The sequence below is a fragment of the Microtus ochrogaster genome, chromosome 15 (genome assembly GCF_000317375.1).
Source record: "Microtus ochrogaster isolate Prairie Vole_2 chromosome 15, MicOch1.0, whole genome shotgun sequence".
Lineage (NCBI taxonomy): Eukaryota > Metazoa > Chordata > Mammalia > Rodentia > Cricetidae > Microtus > Microtus ochrogaster.
In genome coordinates, this window is record NC_022017.1 from 31,023,613 (window position 1) to 31,041,700 (window position 18,088).

The following is an 18,088-nucleotide window of genomic DNA, read 5'->3' on the forward strand; positions in this document are numbered from 1 at the left end:
TTTTTTGGAGTCAGGGTTTCTCTGTAGCTTTGGATCCTGTCCTGAAACTAGCTCTTCTAGACCAGGCTGTCTTCGAACTCACAGAGATCTGCCTGTCTCTGTCTCCTGAGTGCTGGGCTTTAAAGTGTGCACCACCACTGCCTGACTCATTTTAATATTTATCTTGCTGCCTGTTGAGCGGACGCAATAAATGTGGGGGCCACTTTGAACTCTCTGCTTCACGTGGTCCCTTGGGCTGTGTGCCCTCTGTGCTCTCTCTCAGGCCCTTTCTGGAGGCCTTAGGTGGCTTCTGAGTCCTCTCAGCACTCTGCCTTTGTCAGGCAGGTGTGGCTTCTCTCTGACGTTGCTAGGCCCTGCTAGACTTCCAGGCTCCTATGCCTTTGAATTCTTCTGAACAGAGTGCTCTAGCGGCTACGCCCCCTTCTCCACTCTTGTTAATAAAACTATTCCAAAGTGTGGAATGAATGACGGATTTCATAGCCAGCACCTGCATCCCAGTCATCCGTACTACACTTTTCTCTGTTGCTTCATTCCGCATCTCTTCAAGCCTCCTGTCTGTCCACGCATCTCTTTAACGCTGGTTAAGATTGTAGATGGCAGTGCTTTGGCACGGATCTCATCAATGCAAGTCTAGTTTTGTTAGCTGTGTGTATGTGATGTCTTTACCTTCTGAACACTCAACAATGTTCAAACCCTTATCAAGGGTACCAGAGTTCCATCTGTACTCTAGTGCAGGACATTTCTATCCTCTGAGGAAGCTCAGAGGTTCCTTCCCAGTGACCCTTTCTCAGAGGCGACCGTACTTTTCACATTTGCATACCCATCATGCCTTGCACATGCCTAATCTGTTCTCTTCTGTTTTCCAAGCAGGGAACCTCGCTGCTTGTGCTTTATAGGCAGGGGTCCTGAAAGCAGCAGAGGACATAGATTCAGGGGAAATGAAGATGAGGAGTAAGAGCCAGATCCTTTTTAATTTTTATTTTACGTGTATTTTGCGTCTTTTCCTTGAATGTATATCTGTGTGCCACATGTTCGCCTGTATCCATGGAGTCCAGAAGAGGATGTGGCATCTCCTGGAAATGGAGTCACAGATAGTCGTGAGCCGACGTGTGGGTGCTGGAAACTGAACCCAGGCTCTCTGTAAGAGCAGCTAGTGCTCTTAACTGCAGTGTCACCTTTCCAGCTCCTGACTTTTCATTTCAAAGCCAGAATACAGTAGGCTTCATTTTGGGAATCCATATATATATGTGGATCCTTTTGAAGGCCCTATGCTCAGCTCTGCTGGCCTCGTTCCTTACCACAAGGGAGGAAGACATGTGGACGTGTACTGCCAGGCATTGTGTAGCTGTTTCCGAAGCAACACAGTTACAACTGAAAGATTAAAGCCATCATTCATTTTGTTATTACTGTCCCAAGCAGAGGTAAATTTACATGTAGAATTAAATTAGCGAAAACAGGCCATCTGCTTTCCGAATGTACAGAGGGAACAATCCCTGCGGCTTGCATTCTGCAGTGGAGAAAAGCTGTTAGCATCCACAGAAGACTCGCGTGACAGGAGGAGATGAGGAACTGGCCTCAGCTGGGAGCACGGGTTCCGTGCTGGGGGCTGAGATTCAGCCATGCCTGCTAAGGAGCCTCTTTTTCTACAAATGTGCTGTCTTTAGGGGAAGTCCAGTGCGCCCTGCTTCTTTAATGTCCAACTGTGACATTTTACCTTCCCTGGGTGCCCATACTATTTTCTTTGTCCTGAATCAGCTTTGTTTTCTACGTCAACAGTAGCCATAGCCATTCCTGTCCCCAATCTCTCAGTAGCAGGTGAGAGGGCACTTTTCGTGTTCATGGCCACCACAGAGGTCTCCAGGGAAGAGTGGTGGATTGGGCTTCAGTACCAAGAGCTGAGCTGCAGTGACAGTGTGAGCATGTGGGGTGGGCTGTCCTGTGCACTGTGAGGCCTGCTGGCAGGACCCTGAAAGCCCCCAGGAGGCAGGCCCGAGGAGCTCACTTCACTCACACTCCTGTTTGCTTTAAGTCACCGTCTGTGGACCGCTGGTCTTTGCAGACCACGCTTGCATACCAGGAGCCTGGTCCTTGCAGGAACCGGCCTGCAGGCCCTTATTTTGCTTTTGTCTGTTTTAAGTTCTAAGGCCCAGAAGGAAATGGAGGTCCTTTTGCACCCACCACCTTTGCCTGTGTCCCTTCTCTCCTAGCTGAACCCATTGCCTTCAGTCATTAGCCTTCGTGTACTGTGTTTCCATACGCTGGGCTCTCCTGACCTGTGAGCTATCACAAGTCCCTTGCAAAAGGCCTTTGCTTCTCAGGTGTGCAGTGAGGATCAGTGGTGTAAGGGTCTAGGGACCTTCCATGGGCCTAGGCTGTCTTTTGGGCTTTGATGGGTTTGAGGGTATTGTTCACAGATTTCTCCCCTACAGATGTAGTAGCACATCCCCCCTGTTTGAAGACAAGGGTTGTCTCGCCCCAGGGTGTATCCTTATGGTCCCGAATTACTTGTCCCAGAATCTTTCTGTGTTGTGAAAGGTGTAAACTGCCGCCTTGGCTTAAAGTGCCACAGAGCTCGGTGAAAGGCGAAATCAGGAAGAAAAGCATTTATTTCCCACAGGTGTGAGAGGAAGCTCAGAGTACGCATGTGCACAAGTATGGTGGAGACAGGCTTGTGGCTCATGGGTTTGATCTGAGTACCACAAACCACAGAAGAAAACTAAGAAAGCAAGTGTGAACACACAGCACATAAATACATGCACACACACCTTAACTGTCTTTTTATTTGTTTGAAAATTTATTTGTGTGTGTGTGTGTGTGTGTGTGTGTGTGTAAACCTGCAAGTATGTGGATGGGTATGTGTGTTGTGCTGGTACCTGTGGAGGTCAGAAGAGGACATTGAATGCCCTGGAGCTGGATGCCCTGCAAGCTGATGTGGGAATCAAACTCCAGTCCTCTGCAAAACAGCAAGCTCTCTTAACTACTGAACCTATCTACGGTTCCCATCCTTCTTCTTTTCAGGTTTTTTTTTTTTTTTTGTGTGTGTGTGTTTATTGTATATGTGTGTAAGGGTATACGGGTGTGTGTTCACATGGGCACAGGTGAGCAGGTCAGAGGGCAACTCAGGTCCACATGCTTTGTGGCAAGTGTTTCACTCACAGAGAGTAACCTCCCTAGCACAGTTTCTTTACTCTTTGAATTTAATTATTTTTAGACAGCATCGATTTACTTTTTACTGCCAAGTTTTATAACAAATTATTTAAAAGTAGAGGCCAGTTTTTAGTCCCCATGTAGTTGCGTAAGCGCACTAAACAAGTGGAATACGTGAAAACACCTGTTAAGGCTCAGCTGATTTTAATATATTTACTCTATGATGCCACGATCAAACGTTCAGTTAGTGTATCAGATGCCATTGTGCCAAGCAGCACATTTTTATAATTTGGAAATAGTTATTAAGATAGACAAAAGACAGAATTTAGTTTAAATTCAGGAATGGTCCATGTTAACCAACCAGAATCTTGATTTGGTTGGAATTTAAACCCAACAGACTGAATCTGCCAACACTTTTTTTTAACATTAAGGAAATTTAGTGTATGAATTTTGAGAAATATCTTGTCAGAGACACCCTTATTACCCATACACCTCTTCTGGTATTACATCGGATGCTTTTAATCATAGTTATGAAGGTAACCCAGTTTCTTGTAGGTAATATTTTTTTATGGTTAAAGAAGTTAATATTTATTTATATGATCAGTTGACTTTCTTTTTCTTTTTCTTTTTTTTTTTTTAAAGACAGGGTTTCCCAATAGCTATGGAGCCAATCCTGGAACTTGCTCTGTAGACCAGGCTGGCCTTGGATTCACAGAGATCCACCTGCCTCTGCCTCCCGAGTGCTGGGATTAAAGGCGTGCATCACCACCGCCTGACCAGTTCATTTATATTTGAGCTAAATGTGCTTGTACTTAGTTTCACCAGTGCACTCAGACACCATTAGGAGTAAGCCACATGCTTGGGAGGAAGGGCAGGGATGCACACTGGGCTTTTCATGTATCTTGGTTTTTGGCCTCCAGCTGTGGGGCATGGGTGGTTGGTGATGTTCCAAGTGTGCCCATGTGATCCTGTTAGAGCCTGCAGGTGACAGTCCAGTCGTGGGTGACTGTCTGCCTGTGCACTTTCCCCACTGTTGTTGCTCCTAGTCACTGTCGACTTGACCCGTGTTTGGCAAGGCAGCTTAGTGTTCTCTTCTGGCTTCCTCGCCTTCAAGAGCAGGTGCCTGCATCTCAAGAGTAGTTGGAGCCTTGCCTAGCACCTCTCAGGCAGTGACCACTGCCTCGCTGGCTTAGAGAGTGCGAAGTCAGTAATAGTTCTACATCCCTGGTCTGCCAGACCTTGCACCCTTAGCAAGGGGCTTATGAAGCTGACCTCACATAAGCCAGGGCGTGTGTGTGTCACACTCGAAGGATGGGTAGGTATCTCTACAGGTTTTCTGGCTTGAGCTCTTTTCTTCCTTGCCCTTAGAAATCAAGTTTGTAGAATAGTGAAATTTAAAGCAACTTGTAGGTGCACAAAGCCACACAGAGCCTTGAAACAGTAGCAGTGGGGATTAGCTAGAGCAGTGTCAGCCGGGGAGTTGAGCGGGCAGCCCCCACCCTCCTGTGTTCTGTCCACATGGAACCTGGGGCCAGAGCAGTTCATGGACCCAAAGGTCCAGTAATGAGCTGGCTGTACCGCCACACAGACATTATCACCTGCTGATTTCCTGTCTTTTGGGCCCAGCCTGTTTCTGAGTTGTTATGCTATTTTTATATAATTATTGTTTATATTTTTATGGCCTTGCAGGGTGAGGTTTTAAAAACCAGATTTGCTGAAGACTGGTTTCTGCTTTGGGTCGTCAGAGAGCAGCGTGCCATGGGAAGTGAGAAGAGGGGCCTTGCCTGCGTGTTTGCTTCTTGTAGGTAGACACATTGCCAACAGCAGGCTACTGTGGCTTAGTGTGAGCTAGCAAGAAGCCCCCAGGATCAGCATTACAGCCTGCCCCACAAGTGGCCTTGCCATTTAGAGGCTGGTTCACTGGGACCAAGTTCCTTGCCTTGGCGACAGTCTTTGCTCATGTTTGAGATGGCTCTGTCCCACTCTTCTGCTTGTGATAAGGTACAGGAGGCACTAGGCACAGCCCTAGCCCTGCACAGCCCTGGCACTGTCAAGTGCTCAGGAAACAGGAGTGCTTCCCACAGGCTGCTGTTGCCATTGCTACCTCTGTCACCATTGTCTTGCTCGCCAACTTCCTGAGCGTTGTGATTGTTTGCCCTTGACTCAGTTTCTTAGTACAGCATGCAAGTGTTGTTGTATAGTGCTAAGGGTCAAACTCAGGGCCTCGATCATGCTAAGCTTGTGTTCTAGCTCTGAGATACAGCTATCTTGGTTCATTTCTCTTTCTCATTCTTTACTGTCTTTTTTTTCCCCTTGTGGTGCTGGATATTGAACACAGGGCCTTTATATGCTAGGCAAGTGCTCTCCCCTTAGGCTATACTCAACACCTTCTTCCTTTTATTACTCATTCTTTTTAGCTTAATGTTTTTTATTGATTGACGGATTTATTGTTTTTTTTGTTTGAGATAGTTGTATTCTGGGCCTGTAATTCACAGTGTAGCCCAGGCTATCTTCAAACTTTTGGCAATCTTCCTGCTCTTAGATTTCCAAATGCTGCGGTCATAGTGCGAACCATGGTACCTGGCTTATCTTTTACTTTTTGTAAGCAGGGAGATTTTGTTCAATGGGATTCTTGTGTGGCTTGCCAGATCTGTCTTTTTTTTTTTTTTTTTCTTTTTTACAAACAGCTTTTTTCTGGTACCAGCTCTATTCCAGACATTGTGCTTTAGGGAGCAGGATGGCAGAAGTCAGGATCCCCAGGGTCTCTGAGTGTGGCAGCAGAGTGGACTGTGAGCAGGGGCAGCGTGTTTCCAAAAGCAGCGGCCAGGACACAGGCCAATGAGGGATTGTACTCTTGCTTTCTTGTCTCCTCTGCTAGGTTCCTGTCTGTTCTCTCATCATCAGCCCTTTCTCTTTTTACCCCACTTATCCACAATATCCCCCATCTTGTTGCTCAGCAACATCCCCCATCTTGGCTCCAGCTAGACACCAGGGCCACCTGTGAGTCTGGTCCAGGCCTTCAGCTCTCTGTGCATCCCATCTGTGAACACACATCTATGTGCCTAGAACCTTGCTGGTCCCTGATAACCTTCTATGATCTTCCCCAGCTCTGGCCTTCATCCCTGGACACAGTGTTTGTTGCCACTTGCTGGTGGCCTTTCCAGCCTCCTTTGGAAAGACTGGCATGCCTTTCCCACCGCATATGGCCGCTTCCACCAGTCAACAACACTCACCTTGCTTGGCTTTGTCTTCTTCAACAGTCAGACACTTACTGCATTTGTATGCAGCTGCTGTGCCAGCACATGAATAATGCATGGGTCCTGTCCTCGGGAGCTCACGGTTCAGCGTGGGAGTCAGGCGGGTGTACACTGCGCTCTGGCTGTATACCCTCTGTTGTCTTAGCTCCGTGTGACTGACCACGGAGAATGGACCGGCAGCTGTGCTTGCTCGGAAGATGTCAAAACTCCCAAGTGACTAAAAGCCATTCGGCCCGGTGCCCGCTTGCACATGGGTAGGATGGCGGTGTCTGTTTTGTCTAGTTTGGCATTTTAATAGCAAATTCTGGGGTCGAGCTGGAGGAGTTCGCAATAGAAGCTGATCTCTGGACAGGGTGACACACCTTACCAACAGCGCGGTGTGGATTGATTTGCTTGGCTCACTGGGGGTGCAGACTGGAAGGAAGTGAGATGGGGGGGGGCAGAAGTTAGGGTCAGGGCCATTTTTATGTTGGCAGGTTGGTTGGGTGCTTTGTGTGTTGCGCCTCTTCCCGAAAACTGAAGTGAGAAAACAAGCCCACTGCGTAAGACTGAAGCAGGCACGATGTCACAGGTCTGGTGTAGGGTTCAACAGGTGAACACGGGGAAGAGTGGGCTGCACAGCAGCTTGCAGGAGTGGCGTCAGGCTCTCCCCCACTCCCGTTGCCTGAACTATTCAGTCGGGGACTGTGTGGATTTGGTGACATGGTCTATGGTCCTCCTGTTCATGGATGCACCCACCTGGCTGAGCTGCCTGTGGCAGCAACTGATATGCGGTAGCTGGCCTTCCCTGTCTGTCCCTCCTCTCTGCTTCTGCTTACATAGGCTGTGGTCTCAGACAGTGCTCAGCCAGGGTATGGAAGCCTGGGGGACCTTCAGAGTTGTTTAAACACAATTGTGGTCTCAGAAGAAACGTTTTTTAAAAAAAGATTTATTTATTTGTTTGTTTACTATGTATGCAGTATCTACCTGCATGTACCCCTGCATGTCAGAAGAGGGCACCAGATCTCACCATAGATGGTTGTGAGTGCTGGGAATTGAACTTGGGATTTTTTGGAAGAGCAATCAGTGCTCTTAACCTCTGAGCCATCTCTCCAGCTCCAGAGGAAACTCTTTTAAGAAACGAAAGCCTCCCTAACATGCAAGAAGAGTGCTGTATTTGTAATCTTTGGAGTAGTTCCTCTGCCCCGTGGCAGAGCTGGTTTTTCCATGCAGACCTGGGCCTCTGAGAGGACAGTGAGTTTTATTTTTATTTTAGTTCTAGGTGGCTGATTAATGCAGCAGGCAGTTATTGAACCTATGTGGTGTGCAGCCGTGGCAAAGTTTCTTCAGAGAGCTTTGTACTGAGAGGAACCTGGCTTCTTGTGTGGCTCATTTTTGGAAACCCCTCTGCTCTTGGCCCACCCTGCCCTCCCACCAGACCTTTATCCTTCCTAGAGCAGAGACTACATCTTCCCCATCGCTGTGTCCCCAGAACCAAGGCTCTCGGTGGCTGAGTGGGATGGGTGTAGAGGCTGGAGCAGCTTCTGGGTCCCACACCCAAGTGATTCCCATGAGCTAAGTTGCTGTGCTGAGATGTAACATAGCCCCGTTTTATCTCACAGATTGAACACTGGCCCCCTCCACTGACAAGCCCTCTTGGGAGTGACAGAGAATATGCGACCGTGCTGATCCAAGAGCTGATAGTGCCAGTGTGGGGGTTCAAGTTCAGGGCTATGACCCTAGAACTCACAGGCTTGATTGAGTATTGAATTTTGCTCTTACTTTCTCTTTTCGAGGCATTGTATACCTCCCATGAGATTTTCCTTGGGAATTCTCCGAGCTTCTGTTCTAATACTGGCTAGGTTCATGTTTCAGACAGGAGAGAGGCTGCAGTCTAGTGGAAAGGACACTGCCCTTGCCTAGTGTTGTTTTGATTTTTCTTCTTGTCTGTCCTAGGCAGGGTATCATGTAGCCCATGCTGGCCTTGAAGTTGCTTTGTAGCTGAGGATGGTCTTGAACTTCAGCTCTGGTTGTGTCTTTTGAGCAAGTGCCAGGATTACAGGTGATTCTCCACCACACCTGGTTTGTGTAATATTAGAAATTGAACCCGGGGCCTAATCACCTCAGGCAGACACTCCACCGACTGACTGATGTGCTCAGCTCTTTGGGCTTTATGTCCGAGTTGATCCCAGCCTGTGCCTCTGTGCCTCTTGATAGCTCTGTGCCTCTTGCCCTCTCTGTTCCTTTATGGGGAACAGTGCAGTTCTCATGTGACAACCGTTACTTTGTCAGCCCAGGCCCTGGCATACCATGCCAGCACGGGTCGTGTGAAGGAGAGGCATAGCCTGTCTAAGAAGCTTGGACTAGCTTTTCCTTAGCCAGGTAAAGTTCTGGTTAGGAACCTGCTCACCCTCCATTTGCTTGGCTTCCACAGAGTAAATCCACCGTCTGTGCGCTTCTTCAGCTGGCACAGTGAGGTGTGGGGACTCAGATGGTGACACACATGCCTGGGACACAACCATGTAGTTCCTCAGCTCACATCAGGATGCTGTAGTCTTCACTGCGGACAGCCTTGCAGGAGGATCTGCATGCTGGCTTCACAGGGCTGTTGCAGTACACTGGAGCGGCTGGGAAGAGAGGGGTCATGGGTTTATGCTTATGCTTGCTTGTATATGGAACTGTGACGTATGCTTACTGGAGTGAATTAAAAAAATTACCAAGCAACTAAAAATTATCCGTCATCCTCTGACTCAGAGACAATGTCTGCCCATCGACTGCTTGGTGGAATAGACCGTCACTGGAAGCTGGCAATGTTCCGGGAGCGTGTGTAAGAGTTCAGAGGATGATGGGGGGAGTGCAGGAAAGGAGCCCCGGCAATTCCCAGATGGAGCAAGGTGTGTGAGGGGCATCAGGCACAGTGGAGGTAGGAGGAGCAAGTGATTCCTGGGGTCAGAGACTATTGTGCCATGTTCAGGAGGTGAGACAGCCGAGGGGCTGACTGTGTGCCTGGGTTTCAGAGATAGGTCTCTGGGATGGGAGGCTTTTGCAGGACCTTTGTGTCTTAGCTGACCCTGGCTGGTGCTTCTGTAGCAGGCACTGGCTGAGGAAATTACCATGCCCTTATTTCCTGTGCTTTCAGACTTAGGACTTGGCCCCTATGGAGCAGGGCTGCTTGGTTTTCTGTAGCTAGGCATCTCTTGTCCTATACTATTCTGAGTGGAAGTTCCTCATCTCTCCGTAGACTGGAGTTCCTGGGTCGATGAGAGGATCAGGGCACTGTGCCTGCTTTGGGAGGAAAGACCTTTCTTCTATTTTGGAATTGGGTCTAGAACAGCAGGCACCCTCCAAAATCAAATGTATTCCTAAGACTTACAAGTGCTGTACATTCCACTGACCTTCCTCTCTGGCCTTCCAAAGACTGCCTACTAGGTGCTAGCCTTCTGCATTCGGAATAAGAAAGGGAAGCTGACACCCAGTGAAAGTGACATTTGGTGAGTTAGGCAGGGGAATGCCCCCCCCCCAGTAGGGTGAAAGGGGCCTTGAGTTTTGGGGAGCAGGCTCCAGTGCTTAGGACCCTCAGCTGACCAGAGGTTCTGAGGAAGCACAGGGCAACTATATGCAGTGTAGTGGACAGGGGGACCTAGGAGGGCTGCCTAAGAGTGAGCAGAGACATCACCAGGGAGCAGAAGGAAGGCTGTCATGAACCCTGGTTGCCTGAGCCCAGGGTCCTCAGCACCCTTGACAAGTGGGAAGGAGGATATGTGGAGCTGGCTGCCTGGCCTCAGGTCAGTCTCTGTCCTTTCTCTGGTTCCTCCCTTGCCCATAGCTCTGAAATCTGTCCCAGTGTGGAGCCAAGTCCCTGTACGGACTCTGATGGTATGCCTCGCCCTCTACAGGACTGGGCACGCCCAGGGGTACTCTTGCATACCCTGGTAGCTGAGGGGCTAGACTTGGGTGCCAAAGGAAGTTTCTGGTCCTGTCCCTTGCTGAGAATTCAGTAGGCCCAGGGTTTTGTGGTCTTACTGTTTCCCTGCAGATCTGTGGCTGAGCCTTTCTGGTTTTCATTGTGAGATTCTATGGCTCTCCTGAGTGGATGCACTTTGTTTTGCCAACCTGTTCCTTCTTTTGCTTTATTGGGATTTGGTTACTACTTCCCTCTAATTGTGACTTCTTAGTTCTGTCCCTAAATTCCTGTGAGGATCTCTTTGATAGCCACAGGTTCCTGAGGCCATGTAGGTCTTTGCAGTCCATACCTGGCTTTCCAGATATTTTCCCTCTCAACCATCCAGTCATTTCTTCTCGAGCCGTCTTTCTTTCCCAGTGTGCTGACACCATGTGGACACCAGGAGCCCTTCCTAGTGGTAGAGGTGGGGATACTCAAGGCCAATAGACACTGGCTGAGCACATGTCCCCATTCAGAGCCCGCATAGCCCATGACGTCCCCAATATTGTCCACCTCAGTTTCCAATAGACGCCAGCAAGCATCTCACAACTCTTTGGGAAGATCAATTTGAGAACGTGTGAAGGTATGAGGCGATCAGAACGGGCAAGGAAGTGGAGCTGATGTGGTCCCTAACTCTCCCCCTCAGGAACGCTGTCTTCTGGCTCTATCTCTGTTAGCATCCCTCTTCAAGGGAACAGGGAGGAACAGCCATGTTGGCTTAGATGGGTCTTCTTGGTGTGTGGCTAATTCTCTTGATGCCATGGTTGAGCTGCTTCTGGCCAGGAAGACACTGACATGTTTTGATCTCACAGCACAGTCCAGCTGGTGAAATCCACTGTTATTTTTCCGTCACTGGACCTTGGCCTAGCTGTCCGTCTAATACTGAGTTCCTGGAAGTCGATTTATGGGTCTCTAACACCAGGAGAACCCAACACCATGCAGGAAGGGAATGCATGTGGTGTCTTTGGAGTTGTCTTGACAGAATTCTAGGTCTTTCTCTTGTTTGGGGCCATGGGATAAGCTCCCTTATCTCAACAGGCCTCAGTTTCCTTCTTCAGACAGAGTTAATTTATCATAGAGAATTGGTTTCCAGAAAGGTTAGCACAGGTACAGCGGCTAGTTCCTGCCACCTCTGTAACTGAAGGATCTCGGGAGGAGGATGTGAGCAAAGACAGGAAACCAGGTATGAGAACACGCAGGGCCTCCTGGGTGGCAGGAGGGGCCCATCTTAGTGGTTTCCCATCCCCCTGTTGGTGGAGGGAGTCTCACCCCTGGGTATGGCATTGGGTAGACACAACATTTGATGGTGGATAGGCAAGAGGCAGTGTGCCAGTCACACACTCGACATGCAGTCACCATCGGAGTGAATAGCCATCAGGGCTGTGCAGGCTTTGCTGCTTGTGGGAGCAACATTCTCTGCTCCTGTGGGCCCCTTTTGGGTTTTCTGAGGCTGGCTGGGGAGCTGTGGCCCACTGCCCAGGGTGAAGCAGAGACTGTTTGTGACCCCATGAATAGTAGGCTGCTTGGCTAGGATTTCATCTGGGGAACAGAAGCAGAGAACCCCTGTGACGCTGTGTGCAGCCTGCTCTAGACAGTAGGTATGAGGCAGCAATAATAATGATGAACCCTGATTGTTGGTCTTTGTCCCTGCCTAACTGTGAAGAAGGGAGGAGGGTCTGCCTGGCAGGAGTGGCCTAGACAGGAGGCTAACCCGGCCCTCCATGCCTCTCCCTCCCCCAGGCCCCTTCGCTTCAGTGTTCCTAATCCACAGTCTCCTGGGGAGTTGCAGCCCCTTGGTGCAATGGGTAGCTTCCATTCTATGCACAGGAACCTTGGCTTGAAGAAACCGTCAGTCTTTGTGGCACTCAAGCTAGTGTCAAAAAGGTGCAAACCCAAGGCTGTTTCTCTCCACAGCCCAAGACCATTAGGCAGGTGGACTGCTGGTTAAGGCAGGGAGAGCCCACCCTCTATGCATACTCCCCGCCCCCACCCTCCAGTTCTCTGCTCTCCCTCTGCAGAGGCGCCTTCCTAGGCAACATCTTTCCCCATTACACCCTTGCCTGTTTCTGTCAAGAGCGAGGCCCTCTGCTCTCTAGAAGGTACTCACTGTGCAGGAATTTACCTGAACTCTCAGCCTGTAGAGGAAAGGAAGAATTCACTGAGTGAGTGGAGCTGCTCGCTAGGAGTCAGGGCTGCCTGGGACTGGAGCTTGGGGATTCCAAGGACGACCTGCTCCCCCGCCCTCTGCCTGGTCTCTCAGTGGACGGTTGCTTTGCACCACCTCACGGTCTCGCGACTCTGGAAGGCATTGGCCCTTCCATCCACCACTCTGCAGCAGCTTTTCCTTTGCCATTCTTTCTCCTTGGGGACAAGTAAGTATCATGCTGCCTGGAGTAGTAACATCCTTCTCACCCCTGTGTTCTCTTTGCAGAAAAGTTGTACGGTGACTTCTTGAGCTGGAAGCTGGAAGAAACATTGTCCCAGTTCCCTCTGCAGCCTGGGAAGGTGGCCACCTTCACCATCAACATCAAGGCAAAACTGGACTTCTCTTGCCAGGAGAATCTCCTCCAGGACCTGAGCGATGGTGAGCCTGTCCCAATGTCCGTGTTCATACTGCTCTCCCGTCCTGTCCCTTCTCACCTTTTCACTTGCTTGCCAGACATTAGGTCCAGCTGCCTGGACTTCTGGCCACTTCATTAGCAGTGAGTTACTGCGCATGTCTGTAGTGAGAGTGCTTTTCAGCCAAACCATTTCTTAATCCCCCCTCTTGACTGTTTTGTTGTCGTTTGTGGGGAGGACATCCTAATGTGTGAACGTAAGAATGGCCACAGTTTTCAGTGTGACCGCAGCCGTCTCTTCAGCTGTGATAAAATGTTCCCTCAGAGCCTTCCGGTTTGTGTAGGCGGCTGGGGCAGTGGGAATTCGGCACAGCAGGATGGAGACGAATCTGGTGGCTCACAGATTCCTGACGCCAAGTTATGAAGCCTGGATCCAGCTATTGGAGGCCTGGTGGGGCATATGAGCCAGCTCAGGCTATTGTTGCAAAGATCCTGGATGACAGGGTTCAACACCAGACACTGACTCCTTATGGCTGTGAGGCCTGAGGCCAGGGCTTTGGGTCCTTTTCCTGGCCCACAGATGGTTGTCTTCTGGCTGTGACCACACATAGTAGAGTATCTCTCTCATGTTCCTTCCCTCTTTGTGAAAAGGCTGCTTCCCTGGGTCAGGGCTCTGACCTCACGACATCGCTTACCCCTTCCACCTGCTCATAATGCGTCTGTAGTACAGTTGGTTTGGGTAGTAGGGCTTCAATGTGGCAATTTTGGGAGGAGGTGCCGATATTCAGCTCATATGACATTACTGGAGACAGTGTGCTCCGGTCCCAGAACTTAGATGACAGCCAGAACTCTCTGCCTTTGTTTCTTAACTCATGAGTGATGACAACCCCATTTCTAGGGCTGCGAGGATTAGTAGCTGCAAGATTCCCAGCGTCTGTTACAGGAAGGAGTAGTTGGAACCCCGTAGATATGGAGTGTAACTTAGATACAGCTTGCTTTATTTGGAAGAGCCCTGTAGGTGAAGAAAGAAGAGAGGGCCCTAAAGCCCAGAGCCCAGAGCCCAGAGCCCAGATCTCTCCGGAAATGAACTTTTCATCCTTCCGTGTATGTTGTGTATGTGCTTGTGTGTGCACATGTGTGTTCTGTGCACACATATGGAGACCAGAGCAGGACTTCTGGTGGCCTTTTTTTTTTTTTATCACTCTCTGCCTTGTTCTCCTGAGAAGGGTCTTTCACTGAACTTGAACCTAGTCAGCGAGCCCCTGGGATCCACCTGTCTGCCCTCCGGTGCTAGAATTACAGCCTTAGTGTGGGTGCTGGGGAGAGGAGCTCAGTTCTTCATGCTGACACTGCAGGAATCTCCCCCACTCGATCAGCTCTTCAGCCCTGGGACTCCCTTGTGAGGCAGCCTCTTTCAGCTCCACTGTGCGTTAGTTATGCTCCTGTGTTGAACGAGAGCAAGTGGAAGTTAAGGGCTTTATTCTTCTGTCATGAGAAACTGCCTCCTCACCTTGCCCCCTGTGAGTGTTCTCCAGCTGCCTACCCTTGGCCCATGACCTACTTAGTGTGCTCTGCAGGGCTTCTGCAGCTGCTAGCGCTTACCCAGTGTGGCTTTGCTCCTCAGCTTTGCCTGACCCGCATTGGATAGTGCAGATCTCAGGCCAAGCATCTCCTTGCTGCAAGGCCATTCCATCCACAAAGGCATCCTCTGCCTTACCCTGTCACTCATCTTCTGTCTGTCTCTTTGCTTTGGAATAGAAACAAAGGCCTTGACTCCCTCAGCGCCCCCATCCCAAGGCCTAGGGTGTGAAGGGACCAAGGGTGTATGTGTGGATGACTCATGATGAAGGACTCTTTCCCCTGCCCCTCCCCTTGTTGTGGGGTTCCAGGTTAGGCTGCTGTTTATTTACTCTTGTGAAGATTGCCTGCCGAAAGACATCTTTAAGGAATTGTTGGCGATCCCAAGTCTCTGTGCAAAGGACACAGGAACCAGCCACCATGTGGTTTTATTGTAATGGCTGCTATGTAAAAATTGGCCTTGTAACTCTTTCTCAGCTCAGGCCACCTTAACAAAAACACCGCAGACAGAGAGGGAGCAATAGACATCCCTCACAGTCTGGAAGCTGTCTGCCTTTGCGGCGAGGGCACTGCTCCCATCGGGGCCCTGTGTCCCAAACCCCCACAGTGTACACTAAGGACTTCGGCTGTTTCTGAGTCCATCACTCCCTTCCCGAAGTTTGCTCTCCCCTCCCCCATGGTGTTGAAATGCCATCTCTGAAGTTCTGCAAGAAAGCTCTTCTTTATATTATTAGTGAGGACAGGAAAACAAGTGTGGGATGAAGAAATGGGAAACGCCTCAGGAATTTAACTTATCAGGACGTGCAAACATCAGATAGCAGGTGGGGGGAGTGGGTGTCATACCTAGGGCTTCTGTTTTTGTGAAGAGACACCATGACCGTGGTAACTCATAAACCTGCCCCGACAGGGACACACTTCCTCCAACAAGGCCACACCCCCTCTAATAAGGCCACACCTAATATTGCCATCACCTATGGGCACATACAGTGAGTCTATGGGGCCATTCCTATTCAAACCACCACAGTGGGGAAGTAAGGGATACACCAGCTTTGGGCTGGGGGTGTAGCTCAGTGCAGAGTACACTGAGCCATGGACCTGACTCCTAGAACCATGACCTAAATCAAATCTGATAGATTTTCTTTCTTTTCTGTCTGTTTGTAACCTGCTTCACCCTGTTGAGTTTTCAGTCGTAGATAGAGGGTTTTTTTTCCACAAGGAGGGAATTTGACAGACTGAATGTTACCCAGTCCTGAGTCTCCATTCAGATGCCCGGGGCTGCAGTGCTTGCCCAGATGGTGATCCCTAGAAACGTGTCCAGGCAAATCTTCTACCTGAGATTTGTATGTGAGACTCAAAAGTCAGGCACTAGATTGGCCTTCTGCAGCTGACTGCTGGCATCATGTCTTCCCTGAGGGGTACAGTGGTCTCTCTGTGGAAACTCTGGCTCCTTGTGTTTGGTGGGTTGCCTGAGTTTAGTGTTCTGCAGATCCATTTGTTGACAATGCTGCATTCTTGCCTTTGTTTATAGCAGGGTGAGGCAGTTTGGGATTTATCATCTGGGAAAATGCTTCAATCTTGTAAAACAGAATTAAATCAGCACGAGAATTACGGTTTCCAAGGGTTTTGCAAATGTAGGCTGACTTACTACCTGGTCAGTTGGATGCAGCAACCTGGTTATTAATGATAGTGGTCAGTGGCTGCTCAGGCTGTTTGTACAGCAATCACAGAACAAGGCAGTTCCGAGAGGTTTCCCAGGTATCGTTCAGTCTTTCCTTGGAGGCAGCTGTAAGTTCAGTTGTCCCTGGGAGCTTGTAGAGGAACCCTTGTGGCTCTTAACTAGGTGGTCCTCAGAAACATGGAAGTGGATTCAGTTTCTTTTTCAGGCATGAGCTCTTCTTCGCTGTGGCTACTGAAATTAGATGCAGCTTTTTGAGCTTGCAGCAGTAAATAGAGACTGCTGCACAGTTGGGAGCCTGGCCTTAGTGTGGGCCGCAGACAGATGGAAGAAGCTGATAGCTATGAGTGCCATCAGATCTGTGTGTAGAGGCTGGACTTTCTGTTTTGTTATTGTCTGTCTTTTTACCTGGAGGCTGCTGGGGATTGAGTGTGGGGCCTTGTGTGTGTTAGGTAAGAGCTGCCTCACCGCAGTATATCCTGAGCGTTTGAAATAACTTTTCTTTAAACATTTTGAGACAAGGTCTCCCTATATTGCCTAGGCAGGCCTCCTTGAATCTGTGATTCTCCTGTCTCAGCTACCCAAGTTATTGGTGTCACAGTCCTGTGCCACCATATCTGTTCCTGTTTAAAATTCCCGACAATTCTAAAAGCATATTTTGTTACTATCCCTGATTTTTGTAAAGAAAATGGGAAAACTCTGTCGTTGGAGGAGGTTGAGGAATACCGCAGTCCAAGGCTTTGTGTAGTCTTTAATCACATCCCGGTTCCGAGACGGTGGGGGAGCGAATGTAGACACTTACAAGGTAACCCTGCGTGTCAATCACAGGTGCATTGGGAGTGGTAATGAAACCACAGCAGGAGGACCTGCTTCCCAGGAAGGACATTCAGAGCTACCAAAGGGACAGAGAGAATTATGCTCGCATTTTCTTTGATATGGTTCAGGGCAGAAAAGATGGTGTCAATGTAAACATAGAAAGTAAACACATCAAATTATTTACAACTAGTGCTTCCGGTGAATGGTCTGTAGGTCTTCATTTCTGTTCTTGTAGCTTTTCTGTAGGTTTGATATTTTTCTTTTTTTTCCCTTTTTTTTATTGAGAAAAGAAAAAAAAAAACAAACAAGTTTCCACCTCCTCCCAGCCTCCCATTTCCCTCCCCCTCCTCCCACCGTTCCCCCCCCTCCTCCCACCCTTCTCCCCCTCCCCCACTCCTCTCCCCCTCCCTCTCTAGTCCAATGGGCAGTCAGGGTTCCCTGTCCTGTGGTAAGTCCTAATGAGGAGAAAAGTTGCTGCCACAGAATACCTCTTTGGTCTATTGTGTTTTGATTTTGAAAGTGAATTCTCAGAGCCAGTGACTTCTTGAGTCTGTGGATTGTGGGGCAGCACTTATCTCCCTCCAGGGTTGGAGAAGTCAGCCTTCCAACCAGAAAGCGCTTTACAACAACCAGAAATTTCTGATTTCTTGGAATGTTAAGTTTATGATGAGAAACCTCGGAAGATGGTGATATACCACTGTCTTAGATGTTGTGTGTCTTTAGGTTGCCTAATAAAGGAGACCAAACAAATACAGAAGAGCCAAATACCCTTAGGAAAAATATGTAGCTAAAGCAAGCATCGGGGTTCTCTGGAGACCCCAAAATATGAGCAACTTCAGCAAAACCGCTGATAGTTGAGAGGCCTGACACTCACACAAGAGGAAACAGGACGTTGGTAGCTGGTGGTAGAGACCAGCAACCCCTGAGTAGCCTGAGGCCACTCACTTGCTCAGATCCAGAAGAGCAACAGGAACATACATGTACAGGGCTCTCGTATGTTCCAGGAGCATATGCGTGGAAAGTTCTAGGAGAAGAATGAGGACCTGGAGGAGAAGCTGCAGGAATCCGTGGGGGATGACATAGTGAAGGGACAGGAGGACATAGCTGTACATGGGCAGGAGGACATAGCTGTACA

General features: G+C 49.2%; 1 protein-coding gene across 2 annotated transcripts in view; it reads left to right on the plus strand.

The window, feature by feature from the left end:
* The window catches only part of Trappc9 (trafficking protein particle complex 9), a 425,933-nt gene that overhangs the window by 103,184 nt on the left and 304,661 nt on the right, over positions 1–18,088 (plus strand). For both annotated transcript variants that reach the window (XM_026782638.1, XM_026782639.1), the window contains one exon: positions 12,758–12,910. In XM_026782638.1, the coding sequence (XP_026638439.1) occupies positions 12,758–12,910 (153 nt within the window). The remainder of the gene's footprint in view (positions 1–12,757; positions 12,911–18,088) is intronic.